The sequence below is a fragment of the Mandrillus leucophaeus genome, unplaced genomic scaffold (assembly GCF_000951045.1).
Source record: "Mandrillus leucophaeus isolate KB7577 unplaced genomic scaffold, Mleu.le_1.0 Scaffold182, whole genome shotgun sequence".
NCBI classification, from domain to species: Eukaryota; Metazoa; Chordata; class Mammalia; order Primates; family Cercopithecidae; genus Mandrillus; species Mandrillus leucophaeus.
In genome coordinates, this window is record NW_012101832.1 from 809,627 (window position 1) to 836,297 (window position 26,671).

A 26,671-nucleotide genomic window follows, 5' to 3' on the forward strand; every position below is an offset into this window, starting at 1 on the left:
AAAAAAAAAAAAAAAAAAAGACTGCAAAGAAAACTTGACAAATCTACTATAATAAAGGATAGTAACAGACCCCTATCAATAATGGAAACACCAAACAAATAAAATATTAATAAAGATATAAATATTTGAATAAAATAATAAACAAGTTTGATCCATTGGACACATACAGTACCCTGCAACAGTTAGAGAACATATATCCCAGAAAGTTCAGGCTAAAGATTTTGAAATACGCTTCAGCTACTGAAAAGAGCAAATGACGTTAAAAAAAAAAAAAAAAAAAAAAAAGGATGAACTTGGAATAGATTTTGTTTCACACAGCTGAGAAAATGCAGCCTCATGAGAACACAGACAAGATTTATTGGAATCTAGATATTCTACCACTTTCCCCCTCTTTCACCAGTTCCTCATTTTTTAAAGGAAAATGACCACATATAGAGAAGCTAGGTCCCTTGTATGAGAAAGAGGGATAAATTATAATGATTTGCAATACATGATTAACATTTATTACCTCTTTCCTATTTAAATTTTAGAGTTTGGGTCACAGTACATTTAGTAGAGAAACGCATCACATAACTAACCTCGTTCCTTAAAGAGCTAAGAGACACACACTTACCTGTACCTTCAGGGAATGGTCATGAAGGAGTAACAAACTAAAGCACCAATTTATAGACTACTCTAAAGGGAAAATTAAGAGTTACAACTGAAGGATTACATACAAAAATACTGCAGAAACATTTTTAACAGCAAAAAATTGGAAACAATCCATATATTCAATAAAAGGAAAATGGTAAAAAAAAAAATTATAGTTTAGAAGACTAGAAATATATCTAGTAAGATGTTTATGGTTTGTTGGATCATAATTTTTGTTATTGATGTTTTCTAACTTTTTTATTTTTACTTTTATTATTTATTTATTTTTTGAGACAGACTTTCACTTTTGTTGCCCAGACTGGAGTGGAATGGCACGATCCTCGCTCACTGCAACCCCTGCCTCCCGGGTTCAAGAGATTCTCCTGCCTCAGCCTCCCAAGTAGCTAGGACTACAGAAATGTGTTACCACACCCAGCTAATTTTGTAATTTTAGTAGAGATGGGGTTTCACCATGTTGGTCAGGCTGGTCTCAAACTCCTGACCTAAGGTGATCCACCAGCCTCAGCCTCCCAAAGTGCTGGGATTACAGGGGTAAGCCACTGTGCCAGGCCGACTTTTCTACTTTAGTAATAAGCAAAAATATAGCTAATGTTTTTGTTTAATAATAACAGTGATAACAGCTTCCATTTATTAACTGCCTATGTACAGATACTGTAGGTATCAGATATTTTACAAACAGTTCATTAATCTTCACTACTATAAGGCAGGTATTAATAGCCTTATTTTACACAAAGTAACATGGTCCTTAGGCTTCTGTTTTCACCAGTCACCTGCTTTCCAATATGAATTATGCATTATTTTATAAAACAACCAATTCTCTATTGTTCAGGATATGCTCTCGTCTCTTGGTTTGATGTCTGGATTTAGGAAGCTGTTTAGAACAGCATCAGGGTCACACTCAAAGATATGCTGACGTGGAATGATTACAGCTTAAACAGTGTGGATCACTTTCCACAGAAAGGAGACTTTCTTATTCATGAGAGACTCTTAGCCCTCGATTTTCTTTTCTTCCCACTCTAATTTCATATAAGAGAACAAAAATAGGTACTGCCCATCTATTAGTTTTCTTAGCATTTTTCTTTTTACAAAATTCATACACTACCTCATTTGATCCTCACAACACCAAGTTGGGCAGATGGGAAGAAAGGTCTTCATTTTAGAGATGAAGAAAAGGAGGTAAGAAATTAAAATGTCTTGCTACTAAATAGTGGGTAAAATCCACCTCTCCGGAGCCTGCATCCTTTCCATCATATTTATCAACTGGGAAGACTTTCATATAACCCTAGTACTTACTGGGGAAATACTTGCTGTCGTCTACAAAAGCGCAGCTTATATATATTTAAAATTATTTTCTTAAATTGCTTTTGAACATTTTGCATTTTTTAATTTTCTGTACAGATAGGGGTCTTGCTGTGTTGCCCAAACTCCTGGCCTCAAGCAATCCTCTCACACTGGCCTCCCAAAATGCTGGGATTACAGGCGTGAGGAACTGTGCCTGGCCTTAAATTGCTTTTGAGACAGGTTGTTTCAATTCTTCTATTTGTCTTCTGAAGGGTAAAATTCCAGCCAGGTTTCCCAGTTATCTTTTAAAATGTAATAGCCATTATGGACACACTCATCAAAATGTTAGTTATCTCTAAGGGGTGGGATTTCAGGTAACTTTAGTTTTTTTCTTTAAATTTCTGTTAAAAATGAAAAGCTTCATGTTCTCTGTACCATCCAGGCTAACACCATCTTTGCATCCCTTACTGCATTGTACATAGTAGGCATTCAGTAGCAAGTGCTGAATAAATCTGCTTCCTAAACTTCCACCACATCTGTGTAACCTCCATGTAATTATTTACTTATTTCTTTAAACCAATCCACTTTTTAAAACTAGCCTTATCCTAAGTGACAATACATTTGTATGAAATCATGAGTTTGATACACTAGTTTCATTTTTCCCCCAATATACATTAATAGATATAAAACTAATCAAATTTAAAATGTTGATATACCTAAAATGATCTCACCAGTGGTACATGTGCCAAAAAGCAATAAAGTAGTAACTGTTGAGTCTTTTTTTTGAGACGAAGTTTCACTCTTGTTGCCTAGGCTGGAGTGCAATGGCACAATCTCAGCTCACTGCAACCTCTGCCTCCCAGGTTCAAGTCATTCTCCTGCCTCAGCTTCCCAAGTAGCTGGGATTACAGGTGCCCACCACCATGCCTGGCTAATTTTTGTATTTTTAGTAGAGACGGGGTTTCACCATGTTGGCCAGGCTGGTCTCAAACTCCTGACCTCAGGTGATCCACCTGCCTCAGCCTCTCAAAGTGCTGGGATTACAGGCGTGAGCCACCGCACCCGGCTTGTTGAGTCAATCTTTGACCTTCTCCTTCACTTCCCATAATATCAATCTCTAAGTACAGTCATGCATCATTTGATGATGGGGATATGCTTTGGTAAGTGTGTTGTTAGGTGATTTTGTTGTGCAAACATCATAGTGTACACTTACACAAACACCTGTCTATCATGTTACCACACTGAATACTGTAGGCAACTGTAACACAATAGTGAGTAAGTGTGTATCTAAGCATATGTAATCTTAGGACAAGTATGGTTACAAACATGGTATTATAATATTATGGTAGCATATTCGGTCCATTATTGACTGAAATGTCATTATGTGGAGCATGACTGTACTTTCAATCCATCCTTTATTATGACTCTTGCACTTACTTGGACCTCTCATTCTGGCGCAGGCCCTCATTATCTTACGCTTATCTTGGTCATCTTAATGCAGTAGACTCCTAGAAGTCTCCTTGCCTCCAATCTTTGCTCTATTCTATATTCTGCCATCAGATTTGAATCTTCCTAAAATAAGCTTTGGCCTCTACCCAAATTAAACTTTCCAGGCCACTGGAAACAATCACTTGATGGCTTCAGGAAAAAGTATTCAAAAAACTGGTCCCAGCCTACCTTCCTATCCCCATCTACAAGAATCCATTTAATCATTAGTTTCAGAAGAGGCATTGTGAACTTTATCTCTATTTATTCCTAGCCTTTAACCTGAAAAACCCCAGCCCCAAGTCAAACTTCTACCTACTTCAAATAGCCTCACTTCTAAGAAACTTGCTGACCATTAGAATCTGCATCAATATCTCCATTTCTGAAAGCCACACTATATCAGCTGCTACTCATGACATTTACCATGCCCTGCCTTAAACTCTAGGCTATTTGTCTCCTCTACTGTAGGTTCTTTAGGGTAAAACTATGTCTGTTGTATCTTGTCATGTAATATGTATTTAGACAGTAAAATATTTGTAGTTAACCAATGAAGCAAAGCAGGCTCTTTTTGTTTGTTTTGAAGACATGGTCTCGCTCTGTTGCCCAGATTGAAGTGCAGTGGAGCAAACACAGCTCACCGCAGCCTTAACCTCCTGAACTCCAGTGATTCTCCCATCTCAGCCTCCAGAGTGGCTGGAACTACAGGTGGGCATCACCACGCCCAGCTATTTTTTTATTTTTTGAGAAGATGAAGTCTCACCATGTTGCTCAGGCTGGTCTCAAACTCCTGGCCTCCAGCAATCCTCTAACCCCAGCCTCCCAAAGTGCTGGGATTACAGGTGTGAGCCACCACACCCAGCTGCGGGCCTCTAAAGCAGCCAGCAAAATAAGTCAAATCCCATTCAACATACTTCAAAGGACCACTCAATTGTTTTTGTAGCCAAAGAAAACTATTCTCATAGACATTAAACGTCTGTTATCTCTGTACTTTGCTTGTAATCAGTGCACCATTAGCTAATGTCTAGGTTTAGACATTACTTAACATTACCAGGTTTAGACAATGCTTAAGATGCCTCTTAAGCAGGTTAACTTTCTTTTTTTTGAGACAGGGTCTCACTCTGTCACCCAGGCTGGAGTGCAGTGGCACAATCTCAGCTCACTGCAGCCTCTGCCTCCTGGGTTCAAGCGATTCTCCCACCTCAGCCTCTGGAGTAGCTGGGACTACAGGCACGCGATGCCCGGCTAATTTTTGTATTTTTAGTGGAGATGGGGTTTCACCATGTGGGCTAGGCTGGTCTCTAACTCCTGACATCAAGTGGTCCACCTGTTTTGGCCTTCCAAAGTGCTGGGATTACAGGTATGAGCCACAGCGCCCGACCATAAGCAGATTAACTTTCTAAACTTGCATGATTCTCTAGTGCTATCACTGGGTTATTCTTTCTGGACTTCAGTTTTCCTATCTATAAGATGACCTTAAGATGTCTTCTAATCCCTTCACAGAATTTTATTTCCTTTACATATTTATAATAGGCTAGGTACTTTACTAGAACCTGTTTTTAGGGTCAAAACAGATGCTCAGATGCTAATCATTTTCTGGTACTCTCTACATTTTGATAGACAGTACAAGGTATTTCACACATATTATTTCATTTAATCTTCAAAATCCTAAAATGTAGGCATCTTTAGCCGTGTATTTCTCAACCAGGGGAGACCTGACCCCACCCGAACCTTTAGGGGACATCTGGCAATATTCTGAGACATCGTCACAATTTTCGGAGATTGTAGGGGGGAAATGGCCCCTAGTGGCGAGAGACCAGGGATGCTGCTAAACATCCTATGATGCGCAAGATGCCTCCCACAACAAAAACAGTATCTGTCCCCCAAAAATAGTGTGGAGCTTGAGAAACCCTATTGGCCTCATCTTTCAGTTAAGAAATCAAATATTTAGAAAGCTTGGCCGGGTGCAGTGGCACACGCCTATAAATCCCAGCACTTTGGGAGGCCGAGGCAGGCGGGTAACTTGAGGCCAGGAGTTCGACAAGCCTGGGAAACATAATGAGACCTCATCTCAAAATAAATAAATACATAGATAAATGAAAGCTTAACTTACTTGCACAGAGTTACACAGATGGTGAGTGAACAGAGATCTAAAATCATCTCTGTATGACACCAAAGGCAATGGCACATTCCATCACACATACAAACACTGATGACCGTTTCTGACAGTTTGTATTGTTTCTTATCATTGTCCCCTCTCTGCCATTTAGTCTTGATATTTTAAATTCTGCTAATCAATATCAGTCAGTCTTATCCAGGAAAAGGATTCAGAAGCAGCTTTCTCAGACTCTCAGGTCAGATTCGAGAAACGTCTTTTCTTGTGCTCCCACTGTATCTAGAGTCTAAAGCTTGACAGTAGCAATTAACGTATTGTACTGTGATTGCATGACTAGCTTCCCTTTGGACTGTAAGCTTAAGAAGAAGGTATTCCTTTTGATTTTTGTGTACCTAGTGCCAAGCAAAGTATCTCAGCACAGAGTATACATTTCATAAATGTGTGTTAAACAAATAAAACAGACTAAATTACATAATGTCTCCAAGGATACAAAGCTACAAAATGACAGAACCAGGATTCAAATCCAAGTCTCTCCATTGCCAAAGCCTATAATTACTGTCTTAATAAAGCTAAAAATTAGATGTTTATCTTCTCTTTATCTTGCTTGTGGGAATTCTTTGATCATAAACACATCAGAAATTTTATACACACACACACACACACACCCAAGTTACTGTTTTAAAGACAGCTTATAATCACATGAATTTTCTTACAAGAGCTTCCAATTTTAATCTCTACATTCTTTAAAAGCTTGCAAGGTAGTTAGCATGTAATAATAGTGGTAAACTCTCCTAAATACCAGAACTATAAAGGAGCCATGGTTTTTTATTTGATAGTCTCCCTGAATTCAACACTCACTGCATAGAAATTGATGTTATTTTGAGTTGTCACAGGAACTGTGTATAAAAACTAAGGTAGAGTCTCTTAGGAAAAAAGAACTCACTTTAACTTTAGCTTTTATTTCTTCACTGTTCCCTTCTTCCTCATTGCGGGGTTCCATGCCAGAATCCTCCTGGATGTCTTTGTTTAGTACAGAGTACTCTTCTAGTAGAGTGTCAAACAAAACTATTCGCTTGTTCTTGAAGAAGCCATAAAAATAAGCATTGCTGTGGGAAGAGCGTTTAGATCCTAAGGAAAAGACAGTTCAAAGCATGGAATATAATTAAAAAGTTTGGGGTCCTTTGGAGAGACTCCTAGAAATTGAATTACTGGAAAGGACATTAACATTTTTAAATCGTTTAATAGAAGAAAAACCATATCAATATAATTCACCACCAGAAGTGGAGAGTGTCTGTTTTTTTGCCAATAAATGTGCTCATCACAGCTTTATAGCAATAAGTAAATAAGTAAAGCCTAAACATCCAACAGTTATGGAATGATTCAATTATAGTAAAACTATGAAATAGAATTTTAAGCAGCCAGAAAAAAAATATACTTCCAAAGAATTTTAACAAGAAAAAGCTCACCAATATATTGTGAAGCATACAAAACTTCATATATATAAGGTTCCATTATTGTCAAGAAAAAGTGTACATGTATTAGATGGGTGCAAACGTAATTGCGATTTTTGCATTGTTGAAATTTGCTGTTTGATACTGGAATACATTCTTAAATATGGTTATATGTCATTTTAATGCACATTTCTCGTTTTGTTTTTTGCTGATTTATTACTTGCTGTTTATTTTATATTTATTTTAGATAAGGGAAATGATATTAGACAAAAAGCAAATTCAGCCGGATACTATGGCTCATACCTGTAATCCCAGCACTTTGGGAGGCTGAGGCAGGCGGATCACTTATAGTCAGGAGTTCGTGACCAGCCTGGCCAACATGGTGAAACCCTGTCTCTACCAAAAATACAAAAAATTAGCCGAGCATGGTGGCGCACGCCAGTAATCCCAGCTACACATGGGGCTGAGGTATGAAAATTGCTTGAACCCAGGAGATAGAGATTGCAGTGAGCAGAGATGTCGCTGCTGCACGCCAGCCTGGGCAGCAGAAGGAGACTCTCTCAAAAAAAAAAAAAAAAAAAATCAAATTCAAGCAATTTTCTTATTTGAGTTCAAAATGGGTCATAAAGCAGTAGAGACAACTCGCAACATCAACAACGCATTTGGCCCAGGAACTGCTAACGAACGTACAGCACGGTGGTGGTTCAAGAAGTTTGCAAAGGAGACGAGAGCCTTGAAGATGAGGAGCGTAGTGGTAGGCCATCAGAAGATGACAACGACCAATGGAGAGCAATCATCGAAGCTGATCCCCTTACAACTACACAAGAAGTTGCCGAAGAACTCAATGTCGACCATTCTACGGTCGTTTGGCATTTGAAGCAAACTGGAAAGGTGAAGAAGCCTGATAAGTGGGTGCCTCATCAGCTGAGCAAAAATAAAAATAAAAAAAATCATTGTTTTGAAGTGTCGTCTTCTCTTATTTTATACAACAAACCATTTCTCTATCAGACTGTGATGTGAGACGAAACATGGATTTTATACAACAACGGGCGATGACCAGCTCAGTGGGTGGACCCAGAAGAAGCTCCAAAGCACTTCCCAAATCCAAACTTGCACCAAAAAACGGTCATGGTCACTGTTTGGGGGTCTGCTGCCAGTCTGATCCACTATAGCTTTCTGAATCCTGGCAAAACCATTACATTTGAGAAGTATGCACAGCAAATCGATGAGATGCACAGAAAACTGCAATGCCTGCAACCAGCATTGGTCAACAGAAAGGGCCCAATTCTTCTCCAAGACAACACCCAACTGCACATCGCAAAACCAATGCTTCAAAAGTTGAACAAATTGGGCTATGAAGTTTTGCCTGATCTGCCATATTCATCTGACCTCTTGCCAACTGACTACCACTTCTTCAAGCATCTCGACAACTTTTTAAAGAGAAAACGTTTCCACAACTAGCTGGATGCAGAAAATGCTTTCCAAAAGTTTGCCAAATCCCGAAGCACAGAGTTTTACCCTACAGGAATAAACAAACTTGTTTCTTGTTGGCACAAATGCGTTGATTGTAATGGTTCCTCTTTTGATTAATAAAGATGTGTTTGAGCCTAGTTATAAAATTCATGGTCTAAAACCGCAATTACTTTTGCACCGATCTAATAAATATTAATAGAAAAGCATAAGCCCATGCCTATTAGGAAACATACCAAAATACTGAAATGTTTATCACTAAATTCTAGAATTATGGATTTTTGTTTCCTTTTTTTCCCCAAGACTTTTAAAATAAGCATACCTACTTCTATAATTAAAGCAATTTTTATAAAGACTGGAAGAAGACATACCTTTTTTTGCTTTTGAGACAGGGTCTCTCTCTGTCGCCCAGACTGTAATGCAATGGCATAATCATGGCTCACTGCAGCCTTGACCTCCTGAGCTCAATCAATCCTCCTGCCTCAGCCTCCTGGGTAGCTAGGACTACAGATACATACCACCATGCCCGGCTAATTTTTTGTAGAGACAGGGTCTTGCTACGTTGCCCAGGCTGGTCTCTAACTCCTGGGCTCAAGCAATTCTCCTGCCTCGGAATCCCAAAGTGCTGGGATTGCAGGTGTGAATCACCACAGCCAGCCCATACCTACATTTTTAACAGTACCTGAACTATGGCTGATTTTTATTTTCTTCTTTATATACTTCTTTGACTTCCAAATGTTCTACAATGTGCAGTGAGTTGAGTATAGTGATTAAGAGCATAGACTCTGGGTTCAAATCTTGGCTCTGCCATGTATTAGTTGTGTAAATTTAGAAAACTTTCTTCATTTCTTTAAGCTTTAGTTTCCTATTTATGAAGCGAGGCTATTATCTACCTTATTAGGTTAGATTATGGATTACATGAGAGATTCTAAGTGAAGCAATTAGTATGCTGTCTTATCTCTATACTACTACAATTATTTATATACTTTTTTCAAAAAAGAAATGATAAATGTTTATTTCTCTTGAGAATCTGAAGTCTCTCACAAAAAACATGAATTTTCTATCTACTCATATATCTAATGAAAAGTACTTGGCAGTATGTTTAGTAGTAAAACTTTGACAAATAGAAGCTATTATTTATTTATTGCATTATTACATTTCTTTTCGGTTTGGTTGCCAGGAAGAGCCAAACATGTTTGTTTATTTTGTCTGTGTTACCCTTTGAAGTCCCATTCTTCTATCTCATTTCTGTCTTTTCTAATCTTAAATTTTTTTTTTTTTTTTTTCTGAAACGGAGTCTCACTCTGTCACCCAGGCTGGTAGTGGCATGATCTCTACTCACTGCAGCCTCTGCTCCCGGGTTCCAGCGATTCTCTTGCCTCAGCCTCCTGGGTAGCTGGGATTCCATGCACACGCCACCACACCCAGCTAATTTTTGTATTTTTAGTAGAGACGGGGTTTCATCACGTTGGCCAGGCTGGTCTTGAACTCCTGACCTCAGGTGATCTGCCCACCTCGGCCTCCCAAAGTACTAGGATTACAGGCGTGAGCTACCATGCTTGGCCCTAATCCTAAATTTTTAAATTAATTTAAAAAATTTCTTAAATGCTATCTGAAGTTATTTATGAAAGTAAGCAGATTGTATGCACACAAACAAAAGTAAATTAATGTCTTACTATCTCCCACCAGTCCAAGTATCTCAAAGTGTGGTCCAAGGAATACACTAAAATCACCTAGGGGTACTTGTTAGAAGTAGATACTGGAAACACCTACTAAGTCAGAATCTCTGGGAATGAAGCCCAGGAATCGTGGGGAAAAGAAAGAGATCAGACTGTTACTGTGTCTATACAGAAAGAAGTAGATATAAGAGACTCAATTTTGTTCTGTATTTAAGATGCTGTTAATCTGTGACCCTACCCCCAACCTTGTCCTTGCAAGAGACATGTGCTGTGGTGACTCAAGGTTTAAAGGATTTGGGGCTGTGCAGGGTGTGCTTTGTTAAACAAGTGCCTGAAGGCAGCATGCTGGTGAAAAGTCATCACCATTCTCTTAATCTCAAGGACCCAGGGACCTCTGCCTAGGAAAGCTAGGTGTTGTCCAAGGTTTCTCCCCATGTGATAGTCTGAAATATGGCCTCGTGGGAAGGGAAAGACCTGATCGTCCCCTAGTCTGACACCCATGAAGGGTCTGTGCTGAGGAGGATTAGTATAAGACGAAAGAAGGCCTCTTGGCAGTTGAGATAGAGAAAAGCATCTGTCTCCTGCCTGTTCCTGGGCAATGGAACATCTCGGTGTAAAACCCGACTGTATGTTCTGTTTACTGAGAAAGGAGAAAACCGCCTTAGGGCTGAAGGTGGGCCGTGCTACCGGCAATGCTGCTCTTTATGCACTAAAAAGGTTTATGGAGGTGTTTACATAGGTATATCAAGTCACAGCACTTTTCCTTAAACTTATTCATGTCACAGAGATCTTTATTCATATGTCTTACTGCTGACCTTCTCCCTACGATGATCCTATTATCCTGCCACTTCCCTTTTTCTAAGATGGTAAAATCAATAAATACTGAGGGAACTCAGAGACTGGTGCTGGCGTGGGTCCTCTGTATGCTCAGCGGCGGTCCCCTGGGCCCACTTTTTCTTTCTCTATACTTTGTCTCTGTGTCTCACTTCTTTTCTCAAGTCTCTTGTTCCACCTAACGAGAAACGCCCACAGGTGTGGAGGGGCAGGCCACCCCTTCAAGGAATCTGTCTTTTAACAAACTCTCGAGGGACTTTTATACTTACTAAAGTTTAAGTATCCCTGTACTGGCCAGGTGCGGTGGCTCACGCCTGTAATCCCAGCACTTTGGGAGGCCGACGCGGGTAGATCACGAGGTCAAGAGATCGAGACCATCCTGGCTGACACAGTGAAACCCCGTCTCTACTGAAAATACAAAAAATTAGCCGGGCGTGGTGGTGGGTGCCTGTAGTCCCAGTTACTCGGGAGGCTGAGGCAGGAGAATGGCCTGAACCCAGGAGGCAGAGCTTGCAGTGAGCCAAGATCGCACCACTGCACTCCAGCCTGGGCGACAGAGCAAAACTCTATCTCAAAAACAAAAAAGAATCCCTGTACTGTAACATAAGCTTTTTATATCGCTGTGCCTGGCATGTAGTATACAGTCACATACCACATAATAACATTTCGGTCCACAGACTACATACAGGACAGTGGTCCCACAAAATTATAATGAAGCTGAAAAATTCCTATCACCTAGTGACCTCATAGCCACCGTAATGTTGTAGCAGAGCACACTATCTTTTCTATGTTTAGATACACAAATGCTAATCATCATGCTAAAATTGCCTACAGTATTCAGTACAGTAACATGCTAGATAGGTTTGTAGTCTAGAAGCAAGAGGCTATAGCATACAACCTAGGTGTGCAGTAGGTAATACCATCTAGGTTTGCATGAGTATACTCTTGGTGTTTGCATGACAATGAAAAGCCTAATGATGCATTTCTCAGAACATATTGCCATCATTAAGCGATGCATGACTGTATATTCAATGATGCTTATTTACTGAATGGATTAATGATATCACTTGAGGTATGAAGTAATGTATTTGAGAACTCCAAAAATCAAAACATTCTACAAAAATGTAAGGCATTGCCATTTTTTCTTTAAAATGCTTCCTCTTAATCAACCTCTTAGCAGCATTTAACATAGTTGACCACTTTCTCCTTAAAACACAATCTTCTCTCGGCTTTTGAGACACCAGTTTCTTCTGGTTTTCTTCCCACCTCAAGGGCCTCTCCTCCTTATCCTCCCTCCTGGCTGTTTCTCTGCTGACTCTGACCCTGGTCCCCTTCTCATAAGTGCCCTCATTGATGGCATTAAACACCATCTATGTGCCAGATACTTCCAAATCTGTATTTTTAGTGCTGACCTCACCCTAAAACTCCAGACTCATACATACAGCTACCTATTTGACATCTCCACAGTGATGTCTATAGACCTATTTGTTGTTTGTATTCTTGTGTGTAGTCTTTTTTCCTGTCCAAAATTAGAATCTCCTTTCAGAGTTTAGGGAGTGTCACACCACGTGACAGGCTGCTTCTCATTTGAGAAATCTAAAAGACCAGATATTTGTTTCTCCAGCACTCCGAGCAGCTAGCCCCATGCCCTGGCTTAGTCAATCAGATGCACCCCTTAGGGACTCTGAATAGTTAGCTAATTACACAAAAAAGCAAAGCAGTGAGGAATTAATTCTGCAGGTGCTAGTGGCTGAATTCGGTGTTCTGAAGTAGCCACAGCAGTGTCCTCACCAGATAGGCTCCGCAATATGATCATACGTTCCTAGCCTTCCTATGTAACAGCCCATTTTCTGAACTTCGTAAACTTAATTTTCCCGCAGACTTTGTGAGATATCAAATATTGTTTCTGGTTTTTTTTTTGTTTTTTATTTTTGAGACAGGGTCTCACTCTTTTGCCCAGGCTGGAGTGCAGTGGTGTGATCTCGGCTCACTGCAACCTCCATCTCCCAGATTCAAGCGATCCTCCTGCCTCAGCCTCCCAAGTAGCTGGAACTACAGGTGTGCACCACCATGCCCGGCTAATTTTTGTACTTTTAGTAGAGATAGGGTTTCACCATGTTGGCCAGGCTGGTCTCGAACTCTTGACCTCAAGTAATCCACCTGCCTCAGCTTCTCAAAGTTCTGGAATTACAGGTGTGAGCCACCACACCTGGCCAAATACTGTTCTTTTTTTTGAGACAGAGTCTTGCTCTGTCACCCAGGCTGGAGTGCAGTGGCACGATCTTTACTCACTGCAACCTCCGCCTCCTGGGTTCAAGCAATTCTCCTGCCTCAGCCTCCCAAGTAGCTGGGACTACAGGCGCCCGCCACTACGCCCAGCTAACTTTTTTTTTTAGTAGAGACAGGGTTTCACCATGTTGGCCAGGCTTGTCTCGAACTTCTGACCTCAAGTGATCCGCCCGCCTCAGCCTCCCCAAGTGCTGGGATTACAAGCATGAGCCACAGTGCCTGGCCCAAATATTGCTTCAATAAGCAGTTTTTCTGCTTAAATCAGCCACAGTTGGTTTCTATTGCTTACAGAACTCTAATACAATGTTCAATAGGTTTCTCAATATGTAATATAACCATTAGAAGTCTTAATTCCCCAGAAACCTACTAGTCTCCCAGTTTTTCCCATCTCAGTAAACTACCATATATCCAACTGCTCAGGTCAAAAGTCCTAGGCCATTATCTTTGATGTCACTCTTGCCTTTATTCTCCCAATGCAATCAATTAGAAAATTCAATCAACTCTAGCCCTAAAACTTGTCCCAAATATATCCACTTCTCTCCATTAGTTACTATTATCCTAGTCTAAGCTACCATTATGTCCTACCTAGACTCTTGCCTCTCTTTACATATATTCTCCATACAGTAGCCCAGGATATTTTAAAAATACAAAGCAGACCATGTCACTTTCGTGTCTAAGCCTCCAATGGCTCTTCCCACTGAACTTAAAATCCAAACTCCTTACCCTGACTTACAAAGGCCTATGTAGTCTGATTCTTGCCTATGTCTCAGATTTCATCTCCTAACACTCTCCTGCTATGGTGCAGCCACACTAGACTTCTTTATGGTCCCTGAACATCTTCCCATTGACGTCAAGTGGGTAGCTCCTCCGTTTAGGTCTCAGCTTAATCTGATGACCCAATCTACAGTATCAACTTATCAGACCAAACTAGTTTAATTCTCTGCATAGCACTTGCTATCTGATAATATTTTGAGAGCAAGATTCCTGGCTTTTCACTACAATCTCCCTACCAATTTACAAATACGTAATATGTGTTGTTATTGTCGGCAACAACATTCATTCATTCGAAATATTTTTGAGAATTGTTACTATTGTTAACAATAAAAACATACATTATAGATGAGTAAATTGCTGTTTAGCAAAGCTAAGTTGTCCAAAGTCACACAAGTAGTTTGTCTTGAACTTCTGACCTCCCACCTCAGCCTCCCCAGTAGATGGGATTACAGGCTGGAGCCACTAAACCCAGCACTGGTAATCTGTGATAGAACTATGATTCGAACTCAAGCCTTTTGACCCTGAAGCCTGACGTCTGAAATGCTGCCCCCAACCTACTCAAATCTTGACTTCCCATTAACACTCAGCTCAGGTCATAACCCTCCATAAAGCCTTCCCTGACTATTTTATCTAAAATGAAAATAGCTCTCATACTCTGGATGTTGTAGGGGGGGAAAAGATAAAAAGAAAATAGCACTGATATATTTCACATATTCTATTGACTACCTCCACTGTCAATAGCATTAGCTATTATTTCACATTATCTGATTATAACTTAAGGGATCAGCAACTTAGGTTGCTCCTTTAGTAAAAGCCACTTAGAGACTATTCTGTTGTACTGATTAGTGATTAAATTTTTAGTTTAATATTACCTTAAAAAAAAAACCAAAAAAACAGTAGTTATTTCAGAGGCTAAAGAAGTAAGTATGAACTGGCTTACTCTTCTACCATTTATCTACAGACTTTTAAGCTACTCCAATTGTGGCTTTAGTTGGGCTATATATCCTCAGGAGCCACTAAATGTCTGAAATTTCTAAGTTCTTCCAGTTGCTGTTGATTTATTCTTTTCAGTTGTGACCATCTCTATTTTCCTCTAACCCTGTGATTGCTTCTCAGTTTCTAGTCCTTCATCTAACCTAGCTGGTTCTCACTGGTAATATTTTATTTTAGAGCAGGGATCAGCAAACTGCAACTCACAGGCCAAATCCAGTCTGCCATTTATTTTCATAAAGTTTTACAGGAACACAGCCATGCTCATTTGTTTAGTATTGTCTACGACTGCTTTTGCGCTGTAATAGTAGCATTGAATAGTTGCAACAGAGAACAAGTGGCCCACAAAGCCTAAAATATTTACTATCTAGCCCTTTACAAAAAACATTTGTGAAACCATAGCTTAGAGGAAACACAACTGAAACCCAGAAGGGTGAAGTTACTTGTCCAAGATCCCATAACTGGCAAGTGGCAGGGGCAGAACTATTACATTCATTATATGGACCTTATAAATTCTCAAAGTCATAGAACCTTACAACAGTTTCTCTCTACATCTCCGTAGGCTTCTTTGAGACTTTGGTAGTTGACTACCAAAGTCTCAAAGAAAGTAATAGACTGGGTGTTAATGGAAAGTCAAGATTTGAGTAGCAGTCAAGAGACCACTTAAATCTCAAAAGCAATCATCAAAAAAGCAGAGTATAACGAATCTGCAGTACTCGATGGTACTGTAGTCTTTGGTAATCAATCTTCAGGTGAGTCCTCCAGAACACTGGATATTTTGTTGGAGGAGACAAGGTCAATAACACTGGCTTTGTTTAAGAGCCTCCAAACTAATACTAAACAGAATCTGACTATTCAAGAATTCAACTTAATTACCTGAAAGAACCAGGCAGATAACAGAAGTGAATAAATCAGTCTAACATATAACATAATATAACAGAGAGTGAAAAAACCTTGGCCAAAAACTCAAAACAATACTGTAAAACCAAACAAACATAGCTGCAGACAAGAGCAGGATTTGGCATCAAGCCACCAGTTTCTACCCCTGGCCTATGTTATCGATTTCTGTAAATCTTAAAAAGCCAAAAGGTAAACTCCTAGCCTTTAAATAACAAAGTTTAAAAAGAAAAAAAACAAAAACTGATTTATTCTTTTATTAAAATTTTAAGAATAAATCATCAAATAAAACAAACCACTTGAATAAAACCTTCTTATCCCCAGGTAGCCTTACCTTCCACAACATACACCTTCGTCAAAGGAAAGTCAATACTCTTCGCCATCACTTCAATTTCTTCTTTAAGCTTTCCCTCAGGCAGAGGTGTGAATTTGTCAAATAAAGGGGCAATATAATCAGCATAGATTGTGACAAGAACCTGAAAAGCAAATGTCAGAACAACATATAAACATGTTCTTAAAGAAAAAACATTCTTTATTATACAGATTAAATTATATTAAAACAATTATGTTGACCTCAAACTTGAGAACAAGGAACTTACTTGCTCTGGTATTCCCAGGCCCAAATAGTACCAGATAGTAAGAGCATAATATCTGTCTGATGAATTAAATTGAAATGAGTAGTCTGGTAACCGAGTAAACCCATGAATTTTATTTTAGAGGATAATGCTACTAACAGTGATTAAGATCTCTAGGTGGTAATAAGTATAGTCCTTTCAAAACTATCTTGGGGATTTCCGATGCTTCATGAGCCAATCATAACACGCAGTTCTGCCTTTGAGCGTAATCACAATAGACCTGAAGTCTTTCCTAAAAAAGAATTCATAGAACTTGATTGTATGCTGTTACTTGGTTGGCTTATCAGCTAAAATTAATTACCTGTAGTTCATAATCGTACATTGTGGTTGAAAAAGCACTTCCTTAAGCATTTTTAGAGCATTTTCTCTGCTCTTTTTCCTCTTACTTTAATTTGCCATACAATAGATACCTGTAAATCCAACTACCGCCCATTTTCTGATCTTGATCCCATCAGTGGAAAATGAAACAATGGGCATTATGTAATTCAGACTAAAATAAACCTCAGCTGGGGCGTGGTATAACACACCTGTAGTCCCAGCTACTCAGGAGGCTGAGGCAAGAGGATTGCTTGAGCCCAGGAGTTCAAGGCTGTAGTGCACTATGATCATGCCTGTGAAATAGCCACTGTACTCCAGCCTGGGCAACATAGGGAAGCCCTGTCTCAAAATAAAATAAAATAAAATAAAATAAAATAAAATAAATCTCATCACCAGTGGAGTTGAAGAGCTGATAGATGATAATTTCTGGGTGTACTGAACAGACCATTCTGGTCTTTTTCATTTGGGTTTTTAAAAAGTTATTATTTGTAGAGACACAGTCTCACTGTGTTACCTAGGCTGGTCTTAAACTCTTGGGCTTAAGTAATCCTCGCACCTTGGCTTCCCAAAGTGCTGGGGTTACAGGCATAAGACACTGTGCCTGGCCTGAACAGACCATTCTGACTGTGTTGCAGTGTTTGTGTTGTGAAGCACTTGAGAGTATGGAAAGAGAAGAGGAATAGGAGATGTGAGGGAGGGAAGGGGGAAAAGAGTGAGAGGGAAAAGGAAAGGAGAAGAAGAGAGGCAGGAATAGGTGGCAGTTGGGGAGACAAGGGAAGACAAAGGAGAAGGAAAGGAAGAAGAATGCGTAAAAGATAGAAGGGGAAGGGGAAGTAGATGGGGCAAAGAAGGCAGAGAGTGTCTAACGGGGAAGGGAAAGGCAGGGGAAGGGAAGCAGAAGAAAGGCAGTTAAATATGTTTTCTTTCTCTTGTCCCTCTTAAATCTCATTTCTCTTCAAAATAACCATGATTTTAGGCAGTGGAGGTCAGTCAGGAGTCATTAAATTATCATACTTAGTCATTCTGGTGGCAACTCACAAATGCACAACCCAAAACTGCCTGACAACGGAATCATTAAAAGTGACTAACAACTAGTTTCTATGACCTGTAAGAGTTAGCATAAGGAGAAGGAAATTTATGGTCAGTCAATACTCCTGTTTCTATAATCAAAAGCAGAAACCAAAGGGGAAATGTATATAAGCACCTATTTATATTTCAGCTGCTTCTTAAGAACTATTTACATGCCAATGAAGATTACAGTAATCTCACCAAGGAACTTTTGTAAAGAAAATGAAATAAAGATTTTACTCACCAGAGACACAACTAATGTAAATAGCCAGGCATAAATAAAAAAATAGTCACCCCCAATTTTAATAATGTAAAGTAGAAGTGAAGACACAGGCAACAAAATACACTGAGTCACAACAAATTTCTTGATTGCATCTTTCATGAAGAACCCCAAAGTCTGCAAAAAGAAAACATTACCACAAGAAACTGAGAAACTGGTTTTGCTTTTTAAATAACTAATAAATAACTACAAAGGATACATTATTAAAGCAATTTTTTAAATTAACACGCAGTGAAACTATATTATATGACATTAGACAGCTTAAGACAATGAGTAAATGTCCTGCATCTTACAGGTGAAAATTCATTTAAACATTATTAACTGAGGACGAGTGCAGTGGCTCACGACTATAATTCCACCACTTTGGGAGGCCTAGATGGGAGGATTGCTTGAGTCCAGTAGTTCCAGACCAGCCTGGGAAACATAGTGAGACCCTGTCACTAAAAATTAAAAAAAAAAAAAAAAAAATTAACCCAGTGTAGTGTAATTCATCTATAGTCCCAGATACTAGGGAGGCTGAGGTGGGAGGATTGCTTGAGTCTGGAAGGTTGTGGCTACAGTGAGCCATGATCCTGCCACTGCACTCCAGCCGAGGCGACAGAACGAGACCCTGTCACAAACAAACAAATGATTATCAGTAGCTGAAAAACAACAGACATTAGTGCTAAAAGAGTTTATAACATAAATTTCTTTTTTTTTTTTTTTTAAAAGCAGGGTCTGGCTCTGTTGCCCAGGTTGGAGTACAGTGGCACAATGATGGCTCACCGTAGCCTCAACCTCCTGGGCTCAAGTAATCCTTCTGCTTTAGCCTCCCAAGTAGCTGGGACTACAGGTGCACGCCACCACAACTGGCTAACTTTTAGAATTTTTTTGTAGAGATGAAGTCTCACTATACTGCCCAAGCTGGTCTTGAACTCCTAAGCTCAAGTGATCCTCCCGCCTTAGCCTCCCCAAAGTGTTGGGATTACAGGTGTGAGCCACTCTACCCAGTCGAGGCTTTCTTTTTTTTTTTTTGAGATGGAGTCTTGCTCTGTCACCCAGGCTGGAGTACAGTGGCGAGATCTCAGCTCACTGCAAGCTCCGCCTCCCGGGTTCACGCCATTCTCCTGCCTCAGCCTCCTGAGTAGCTGGGACTACAGGCGCCCGCCACCATGCCCAGATAATTTTTTGTATTTTCAGTAGAGACGGGGTTTCACGGGGTTAGCCAGGATGGCCTCAATCTCCTGACCTTGTGATCCGCCCGCCTTGGCCTCCCAAAGTGCTGGGATTACAGGCATGAGCCACTGCACCCGGCCTAAGTTTTTTTTCTTTTTATTTTTTTTAATCAACGTTGACCAGGTTGGCCTTGAACGTGTAGCCTCGCCTCCCTGAGTGCCAGGGCAACTGGCCTGAGCCACCGTGGCTCCCAAGACTTTCAGCTATGATCTTTACCATATCTGCAGTTCCGTTTTTTCTCAATTCATACTCTGAAATAGTAAATTATGTTTAAATTATAAACAGTACAGGATAAAAGCACAGAAGTTTTTCACATTTAAAAGAGAACATTTGTTATTCTTTACTATACCTGTTGATTGAAACCATGTTTTTCTTCTATCACAAAAGTATTATAAAGACTCCATGGCAAACCAGTCAATGCACTGAAAAGTGTAGCCAACAGCAGAAACACCAGGGACTGAGTGATCTAAGCAAAAGAAAAAACAAAAATCTAGTTTTTATGAACTACTAGCAAACAAATCAACAAGTATTTGCTGAGCACTTACTACATCCCAAGCAATATGCTTGATTCTACGGATAATACAAGCTCTGAAACATCATCCCTGCCTTCAAAAAAGTTTACTTTTGAGAGAAGTAAATGAGAAACAAAACAAATCCTTTTCTACTACACAGGCACTATATGAAAGGTACCTTAAATCATATAGACTAATCCCTAAGATAAAGAGCCTGGATTCTTGGCTTACCACATGGAAGAAAGTCACCTGATAACTAAAAATACTCACACTGGACTATTATGTGATTGAGAAATAAACCATTGCAAATAAGCCTGTGATATTCTGGGATTTGTTATCATAACTAATGTTATGCCAATACAGCATGGGTAACCAAGGACTATGCAGACAGAGAGGCAAATCTAACATTGGCAGAAGCCAAAAAATTAACTTTAGTAGAAAGCCTGCCAAGCCAAAAGAAACACCATGACAAATATATGCTAATAATCACATACCTCATATTCTGGTCCAAAGCCAGCATAACCACAGAACCGTCCAGAAAGTCTCCAGAGATAAGGTATTCCTCCAAAGAGAAGAATAAGCTATAAAACAAAGCATACTTTGATCGCAGTTGAACAGTACTAGAAACTATCATATGAGAAAGCATGGTATAAAGAAAGAAAGGACAAAATAATAATCTATTAAAAAAAAAAAGAGGCCAGTACCGTGGCTCATGCCTGTAATCCCAGCACTTTGGGAGACTGAGGCAGGAGGATGGCTTGAGGCCAGCAATTCAAGACCAGCCTGGGCACCAAGGTGAGTTGAGACCCCATCTCTACAAAAAATTTAAAAATTAGCTGGGCCTGATAGTACCTGTAGACCCAGCTACTTGGGGGCCTGAGGTGAGAGGATTGCCTGAGCCTAGGAAGTCAAGGCTGCAGTGAGCCGTGATCGTGACACTGCACTCCAGCAAGGCAATAAAGTGAGACCCTGTCTCAAATAAAATAAAATAAAATAACAAAATAAAATTAATTTTTTAAAAAATAGACCTATTTAACGTTTAGCATAATTTATGCATGTAGATGAGTATAAACCACTGAGATACTAAATTTAGGCAGTTAAAATAACATTTTTGTCTGTACACTATATACGGATGAATTGTATGGTACATTAATTACCTCAATAAAGCTTTTCTAAAACAAAACAAAACAAAAACACACTTCTGTCAAAAGACCACAACAAAATCACAAACTAAACTTGGAAAGGTTAAACAGCCGGGTGTGGTAGCATATGCCTGTAATCCCAGCATTTCGGGAGGCCAAAGCAGGCAGATTGCTTGTGTTCAGGAATTTGAGACCCAGCCTGGACAACATGGTGAAACCTGTCTCTACAAAAAATACAAAAATGAGCTGATTATGGTGGCATGATTCTGTGGTCCTAGCTACTTGGGGGAGCTGAGGTAGGAGGATTGCTTGAGCCTGGGAAGTCGAGGCTGCAGTGAGCCATGATCATGCCTGCACTCCAGCCTGGGTGACAGAATGAGACCCTGTCTCAAAAACAAACAACAACAACAACAACGAAGTTCGAAATCCAAAAGCTAATGAGTGATAGAAATGGAATTTGAACCATGTTAATATGGCTCCATAATTGTCTTTTCTGTGAAAGAAAATAGTCCTCTTCCGTCAGGACAAAGCACAGAAGTAGAGAGTCATGTTCACTTACTAAACTGGGGAACAGAATGGGATTATCTGTGTCTTTGCTGGGTCAGGAAGAGGCGAGGTGGGGGCCAGGCTTTCACAGGAGAAGTCTCTTCCTCAGCACCACCCTTTGTCTTGGTCTTGGGCAGATAAAGTGAACACAGACATTCACTAAATAACCAGGACATTAGGAGCTAGGAAGCAGCTCAAAATTTGAAAAGAATGCATGTTTAAGAAATTCTACTGCCCCAAACACATACAACTTTGTGGGACTCATTTGTCAAGAGGAATCAATTTATTTTTTCTCTCTACAGGGCAGGACCTTAGGAGCACAATGATCAATCACATTCCTTGACTGGAAGCACAATATTCCCATTGGTTCAGACATAGTTCCTCATGGTTTCAGGGGTTTTGGTACTATCGTATTTCATGGGTATCCTTCCAATCTAATTCCCATTTTCATATCTGTATCTACAAATAATATAGTGATTTATGTATGCTTTTAAAGAACGTATATAAATGACATCATATTGTACTTATCAGTCTACGATTTGCTTTTTATACTCTAAATTTTCTTAGATCCATCCATGGTAGACTTCAACTTTATTTGGTATTATCAGGATATTTCCTAAAGTGTTTATAACAGATTACACTCCCATCAGCAGTACTTGAGTGTTTCTGTTTTCCCACAATCTCACCCACACTTTACTCATCTTTTAGACTGTTAGCAGTACACTGGATTGGTTTAATATCATGGGTCTCAAATATGGTCTCTGGACAGTAGCAACAGCATCTGGGAATTTCACAGCAATGCAAAGTCTCAGGCCCTACCCCAGATGTACCAAATCAGAAGCTGGAAGTGGGACCCAGCAGTTTCTAGGTAAACCTGATGTATACTAAAGTTTGAAAATCATTGCGTTAATAAATTGTTTTCTTTTTTTAAGAGACAGAGTCTCACTCTGTCACTCAGGCTGGGGAGCAGTGTTATGACCATAGCTTACTGTATTTTTTAACTTCTGGGTTCAAAGGCTCTTCCCATGTCAGCCTCCCAAGTAGCCAGGACTATAGGTATGCGCCACCATACTTGGCTAATTTTAATTTTTTGTACAGATAGGGTATCTCTATGTTGCCCAGGCTGGCCTCAAGCAGTCCTCTCACTGTGGCCTCCCAAAGTGCTGGGACTATAGGCGTGAGCTACTGCACTCAGCCCCAATAAACTGCTTTTCAAAAGGCTCCCCTAACACTACCTCCAGGTATTTCCACTTTACTACAACTAACTCAACCTTAGACATAAACCTTGTTTTCCCAAAAGACACCACTGTCTGACATATGCCTTAGTTGTTGAAGTAATTGACCTGGGATGGTATTTCTTTCAGCCAATTCCCAATACTAATAAATAATGTATAATTGGCCAGGCACGGTGGCTCACGCCTGTAATCCCAGCACTTTGGTTGGGAGGCCGAGGCGGGTGGATCATGAGGTCAGGAGATCGAGACCATCCTGACTAACACAGTGAAACCCCATCTCTACTAAAAATACAAAATATTAGCCGGGCGTGATGGCAGGCGCCTGTAGTCCCAGCTACTCAGGAGGCTGAGGCAGGAGAATGGTGTGAACCCAGGAGGTGGAGCTTGCAGTGAGCCGAGATCGCACCACTGCACTCCAGCCTGGGCAACACAGCGAGACTCTGTCTCAAAAAAAAAAATTAAATAAAAAAAATAATAATAATGTATAATTAAGGACTTATAATGCTTTTAGTAAAGGCTAGAGCAACTATTACTAAAAGTCCAGTATTTAAATGAGCATTAAGGATAGTTTTAATGTGAATTTTGAATGATCTATAAATGCATTTGAAAATCGATACTGCAAACCTTGTTTAGTTTCTTCTGGGGACTGAAAAACAAAGCATGGTGAACTGTACAATGTCTCTATGTTGATAATTTCACTAAGTATGCTCCCAGGGTTGTTCTATGGCAAAATTAATGATCCCAGAAAAAATAATTCCAGTGCTTTGACATATATTATTTCACTACTTTTTTTTTTTTTGAGACAGGATCTTACTCTGTCACCAGGTGGGGTACAGTGGTGTGATCACAGCTCACTGCAGCCTCGACCTCCTGGGCTCCAGTAACCCTCCCACTCAGCCTCCAGGGAGCTGGAACTGCAGGTGCACATCACCACACTCAGCTGATTTTTAAAAAAATTTTTTTGCAGAGATGGGGTATCACTATGTTTCCCAGGCTGGTCTCCAACTCCTGGGCTCAAGTGATCCTCCCACCTGAGCCTCTCAAAATGCTATGATTACAGGATTGAGTCATCATGCCTGGCTTCACTACTACAGTCTTGAAAAGCAGGCAGGGAAAAGGGTATAATCATCTCTATTTAATAGATGAGGCAACTGAAACTCTTTAACTGAAAGGTTACTTTAACTGAGAGGTTAAAGTAACTTAGCCAAAGAAACCCAATGACTAAGTAATTCCTATGCATTGAGCTTCATTTACATTACCTCACTCACTTAGTCCTTGCCACAAACCATACAAGGTATGGCTTAACATCCACACACTTCTCATTTTATTTTCGTTTATTTTTGAGATGGAGTCTCGCTCTATCACCCACGCTGGAGTACAGTGGTACAATCTCAGCTCACTGCAACCTCCACCTCCTGGGTTCAAGCAATTCTCGTGTCTCAGCCTGCTGAGTAGCTGGGATTACAGGCACGTGCCAAAAGGCCAGGCTAATTTTTGTATTTTTAGTAGAGACAGGGTTTCGCCATGTTGGTCAGGCTGGTCTCAAACTCCTGACCTCAGGTGATCCGCCCCACCTCGGCCTCTCAAAGTGCTGGGAATACAGGCGTGAGCCACTGTACCCAGCCCACTTCTTAGTTTAAGGATGAGAAAACTTAGGCTCAAGAAGGTGAAACTGCTCACATAGAAACATGCAAAAATTACAGAAGCAACAATTTAAACTTTTCAACTCTGCCCTATTCTGCTCCCCAACCACTCCATTTCTTCAGTGAGCCCTTTATTGATATCTGTGAGATACTAGAGAAAGCGTCTCAGAGAGGCTGAACATTTTCTGTCTGGATGCAATGTCATATTTATGTGAACAGTGGCAACCATAACTGGCCACACAAGGACTCTATTTAGGTTCTATCAAGTAGAAAGTACTATGGCAAAAAAAAAAAAAAAAGTCGAAACTAATCTTCTCACTTGATCTCTGTGATCAAAACATACAAACCTATTAATTTTAATCAAATAGAAATTAATGAACTTGTTTCCAAACAAAACAAGGTTTCAAAGTTACCCAAAATACTCTTCCTGCCAAGCGTAAATGCAGCCACAAAATCCCCAGAGATAAATTTAGCACATTCATGTTGCAGTCTTCAGAGTTTCAAGAATGGTTTTTTCAATGTCATTTTAAAGACTCAGAAGAACAGAGTTTGAAACCCAGTTATACTACTTATTAGCATGTCCCCTGGCCATTAAACATGCAAGCCCTTTAATTTATCCAAGCCTTTGCTTCCTCATCCATAAAAAGGGAATAATAATGCCTATCCTTTCTACTTCACTGTTGTAAACATCAAATAATAAATATAAAAACTATGTATGAAGTGAAAATCATGACAACTATTACTGTTCCCAACCTTAGCCCATCAGTACTGCTTCTAGTTTGAGCCACAGTACATTACAAAGCTCTCACTTTATATACGTATTCTCCCTATTTCTGTTATCTCCTAGAACAAATAGTCACCAACCATAATTACCAAGCTACTGTCTATCTTTTCTGGCACTATTTACCAGGGACAACCAAGGAGATTGAAAATGCTTTTCCTATCATTTTACTATGGCCCTGTAGGGGGTAAAGTCAAAGGACTTCCAAGAAGCAAACATCAGAAAGAGAATACTGTCTATCTCATCTAATTGCCTTGTCATCATTAAACAGAGAATTCAGACCTTTCGGAGATGAAGAAAAATATGGGAGCTATTAATCAGTATAGAACAAGAACTCTCAGTATTACTTCTTCAGGTAGTGTTGTAAGCTGTTCAACAATTCCTCTGAAACTGGTGAAACAGAAGGGGAAATGTCAGTTGACAAAACAGCAAAACTCAGCTGTCAGACATCGATTGCAGAAAGGAGAGGCAAATACACTTACCAAGCAACGGAGGGAAAACATGCAAAATATTAAATCAAGTTTGGAAGCAGCTAGCTTTTGGGGAGAATAATACATTTAAGATCTTGGATATGCTTAATGTATTTTTTAAAGTTACTATAATTCTTTTTTGAGCTCCCATTAGTCTTTTTTGGACCAAGGCCATTATATAAATACATAAGTAAACTCTCTTTCATCTATTAAAAAAAAAAAAAAGAAAGAATAGTGTCTAAATTAACCACTTCTACTTCCATCTGTCTCTGAAGGATGATTTCCTACTTGTGACCTGTCCCTAACAGAAGAAATGATCAGATAAATTAACTAAAGCCAAGTCATTATTGAAAAGATTACTTAACAGCAATAGCTGTGTATCCCCAAAGCCAATGAGATTTTGTTTTCCAAATCATTTATTAATTTTTCTAAATACCAAAATTTAACTCTTCTAGAAGCATTGCCATTTTCCATCGCCCTGAAGAAATAAGCAGTTTCTAATAATTTGGATCTAACCACACTAGTCTTATTATTCCATACTTGTTAAGAAAAATTTTGTGATGAGCTAGACAATTCTTTCATTTAACACAGCTACATAAAGCCAGTTTCTTTAACTCACGAAACAATGATGGTATCTGATCATAATTCTTTTAAATTTAGGAATCTTTCTCTTAGTGGTACTAGTGGATCTAAAAGTTCTAGAGAAATGATGATGATGATGATGATCAGGATGATAAAAATAATAAAAGTGGCAGGGCACAGTGGCTCATGACTGTAATCCCAGCACTTTGGGAGGATGAGGCAGGCAGATCACGAGGTCAGGAGATTGAGATCATCCTGGCTAACACAGTGAAACTCCATCTCTACTAAAAATACAAAAAAATTAGCCAGGCGTGGTGGTACATGCCTGTA

General features: G+C 39.6%; 1 protein-coding gene across 1 annotated transcript in view; it reads right to left on the reverse strand.

Moving 5' to 3' along the window:
* The window catches only part of ZMPSTE24 (zinc metallopeptidase STE24), a 37,782-nt gene extending 21,349 nt beyond the window's left edge, over positions 1 to 16,433 (reverse strand). The window contains exons 1-2 of the mRNA XM_011977647.1: positions 16,249 to 16,433; positions 6,474 to 6,658 (exon numbers count right to left, since the gene is read on the reverse strand). Coding sequence (XP_011833037.1) covers positions 6,474 to 6,658; positions 16,249 to 16,297 — 234 coding nt within the window. The 5' untranslated portion in view covers positions 16,298 to 16,433. The remainder of the gene's footprint in view (positions 1 to 6,473; positions 6,659 to 16,248) is intronic.
* Positions 16,434 to 26,671: the final 10,238 nt, after the last annotated feature.